The sequence below is a fragment of the Magnolia sinica genome, chromosome 3 (assembly GCF_029962835.1).
Source record: "Magnolia sinica isolate HGM2019 chromosome 3, MsV1, whole genome shotgun sequence".
Classification (NCBI taxonomy): domain Eukaryota; kingdom Viridiplantae; phylum Streptophyta; class Magnoliopsida; order Magnoliales; family Magnoliaceae; genus Magnolia; species Magnolia sinica.
Window position 1 is genome coordinate 127,196,220 of NC_080575.1, and position 3,221 is coordinate 127,199,440.

Consider the following 3,221-nt stretch of genomic DNA (forward strand, 5'->3'; position numbering starts at 1 on the left):
GAAGTAGTTCAAATAAGATATTCATTGCTTGTCATTAAGGATATTTGTTGAGAATAGGATGCACATAAATGAGTTAAAATTATATGACAATTACTTACAAATTACAAAAGGTTGCTTATGCACACTTTCAACTGCTGAGGTCCTTGGTTGCTCGACCTCTAAATTTCGTAGCTCCAAGTCATGCAAGTGAAATCCTGAAAAATGAAATCATACCGAAGCTTCTAGCAAATCTTCAACTGATTTAGAACCCATATGGCTAGGATCTCACCTGGAAGGACTTTAAGGAGAAAAGATATCTCAGCATATTCTACGCAGAGGAGTATTTGAATGGCACTATTATTCAAATGAATACTTGGGCACTCCAATGTTTGACATCCAATCACCACATCAGGTGGGCACTCCAATGTTAAGTCCATAAGGATCACAATCTACCAAGTAATAGGCAGGTAGGCACAGTTTTTCAATGAGAAACTGCAAAAAGCTGATAGGAAAATGTGTGTTTGTAACAGATCATAAAACATATATTACAGGCTAAAATTTTCAAAAATCACTATACACGACAAGCTAAACAATGCAAATGAAATTCTACAACTCTACACTCCATTTCAATGAACGAACTAACAACACAAACATGCCAAGCTACCCATGTACTTGCAGGCCACTGACCCAATAGATCCCATCGCACGGACAATTAAGATTTATTACATGCCTGGTGAATCCCTTGTCATCATAATCCAAATTGAACTAGCTGAGATCTCAACACCCCACTACCCATGTTGTGCTTATTTGGTTCACTCATACAACCATTCTAACATGAACTTGAATATCACAGATCACATACTATCCAATCACCTTATCTCTTATTCATGCAAAGGAGTCATACCAAGTAAGTGGGCTTGCATTGTGATTCCCTCGTGTCTTCTCAATGTTCTCATTCTAGTACAGTGAGTATGGATGCAAAATTTTGAATTTTGACCATTCAGTTCAGACAAGATGAATCTGTCAATTGTAATTATGTCGGTATTCATCGTATGGAAGTAGATCTAAATTGGTTACATTACTTTCAAGCCCAACTAAAAGAAACACCATCACATTTTGAAGGCAAGCAGTTGAATATGAACCATAAGAGAAGGGTGATTACAATTTGGTCATCCCCACTTTGCAGTTCAGCTCAATGGTGCATCCAAACACAGCCAAAATATTAACAAAGCTGTCCAAACTATGGTGGTAAACACAGTATATGACCAATACTCAAATGAGGAACTATAATTGCTCAGCCCAAACTACCAGCATTTCATTCAAGCTTGCTTTCTGCACAGGTGAGGTCTGCCTTTCGATGATCCAAACCGTCCATTTGGCAGGCCCAACTCTCAATGGGCTAGCCTTCAGAAAAATTCTGGCCTCATTAACCCCCAGTTAACATTACACAGAACAGAATGTAGAAAATCCCCCCAAAATAATCTGAATTAGGGTTTTCGACAGGACGACTGAGAGTATTCAACGGAGGCCATACTCGGTCCATCGCCCATCCAAGGCATGCTTAACCAACTGAACGAACCTGATTACTCAACTGCAGGCCCTAATCCTTAATTTCCACTTAAAGTTACAGAAAACAGAGAGAAAATTCCCACCAGAGGGGGAAAAATAATCTGATATAGGGTTTTGGACGCTGGAAAACAAATCAGGGGTAGGAGCGGAACCTGGTGGAAGTCGCCAGAGCCGGAACCTGTAGAGCTGCTGGAAGTGTTGCTGACACGGACAGGGACGTGGTCAATGATCCGACGCAACTTCACCTCCAGGTCTTCGTCGTCCTCCTTCAGACCGGTGCCTTTTTTGTACTCCACCAGGGCGTTGGATTCCGCCCCAGCAGCAGGAGTAGAGGTTAACAGTAGTGGCGGGAGAGCACTAGTTTTTGTAGGCGGCTCCTGCGGTACTGCTACCATCTGCAAATCCCTCTCCAACTTTCCTTTGAGCCAACTAGCCATTCTCCGAAGACAGAGCATAGAAATAACAAAACCCTAAAAATCCAAGGAAGCAAATGATCTAGTGAATCTCCTCCTATAAAACTCCAAATCCAGACAAGTAAACAAAACCATTAAAGGTTCAAAGAGAGAGAGAGAGAGAGAGAGAGAGAGAGAGAGAGAGAGAGAGCCATCGAGACCTTATTCGCTCGCCGCTCTCTCAAAACCTGGAGCAATCTCAAAACCTGGGAGATTCATAAGAGGAATGAGATGCAGAGAGAGGGATGGAAGGGAATCAAGGGAGTAGAGGGCCGGGAGAGAGAGAGAGGAAAGGGAATCAAGGGCATTGTGGCGGGAGAGAGAAAGAGGGAAGGGAATCGGGGGCGTAGGGCGCGACTGCGCGAGAGAGAGACAGAGAGACGGGGTGGGGAGAGTGAGAGAGACAGCTAGGGTTTTTTTTTTTTTTTAATATATCGTAAAATATTCGTCGGTTTTACCTCTTACATAGCGCCGATGAAAGAAGAACGCAAATGCCGATTTTACCTCCTTTTGTTGTAGTGATAGTCCCACCAGTCCAATTTTTGAGCCGACACCTATTTCGATCAAAATAATTCTAAGTTTTTTTTTTTGCCATTGATCAAATGCTAGTATCACCGGACTGAGAGGAATGAGAAATTGGACCCACCAGATGGATGGCTCGGATCCATCAATATTTTTGTCATAAAGGATCTATGCCACCCATTTCATTGGCCATTGATCATATAGCTAGGATCGCTAAACAAAGTGATTCAGAAGATGCACGAAGACGTAACGGTTGTGGCCATAATATATGCGTTCTGGATCATGATCAGACATTTTCTATAAATGGCCAGAATCATCATATCAAAATGATTCTTGAGAGGCATGAGAAATCAAAGGCAACGCCCATCATAGACGTACGGTACAGGTTCATTACTAGACATTTTAAAAAAGAAAGGAAAAAAAAAAAAAAAGATAAAGCATTTTGTTGACTCTTAATGTGATCAGAGAGGATACACGTGGAGAGGGAAAGAAAGTAGGTAATCTGCTCTCACTATTTTCTTAATATAAGCAAATTTATAGAATTGATGTCACACAACCATCAGGATTGGCAGCCAATCTAAGTAAGGGATGTCCCACAAACCATCAGGATAGGCTTATAGAACCTTTGTCTAACTATCTCTCTAATTAAATGTTTCTTATATTTAACTAGGGAAGAGGTGATATTAGTGCAAGCTTCTC

The 3,221-nt window shown here is 41.4% G+C and overlaps 1 protein-coding gene across 3 annotated transcripts; it reads right to left on the bottom strand.

Moving 5' to 3' along the window:
* Window positions 1-789: 789 nt before the first annotated feature.
* Window positions 790-2,511, bottom strand: LOC131241233 (uncharacterized). Of its 3 annotated transcripts, none has more exons than XM_058239971.1 (3): window positions 2,459-2,511; window positions 1,701-2,018; window positions 790-999 (listed from the first exon to the last, which is right to left on the bottom strand). In XM_058239971.1, the coding sequence occupies exons 2-3, from the start codon at window positions 2,001-2,003 to the stop codon at window positions 985-987; spliced, it is 318 nt and encodes a 105-aa protein (XP_058095954.1). In that variant the 5' UTR covers window positions 2,004-2,018; window positions 2,459-2,511; the 3' UTR covers window positions 790-984. The 3 variants fall into 3 exon arrangements, with proteins under 3 accessions (XP_058095954.1, XP_058095953.1, XP_058095952.1); XM_058239970.1 differs by lacking the exon at window positions 2,459-2,511 and adding an exon at window positions 2,162-2,305 and having other exon boundaries at window positions 792-999; window positions 1,701-2,058; XM_058239969.1 differs by lacking the exon at window positions 2,459-2,511 and adding an exon at window positions 2,162-2,319 and having other exon boundaries at window positions 799-999.
* Between the last annotated feature and the right edge of the window lie 710 nt (window positions 2,512-3,221).

Excerpts from the sequence above, each read along its gene's own strand:
- LOC131241233 (XM_058239971.1), bottom strand. The coding sequence starts at position 2,003 with ATGCTCTGTCTTCGGAGAATGGCTAGTTGGCTCAAAGGAAAGTTGGAG.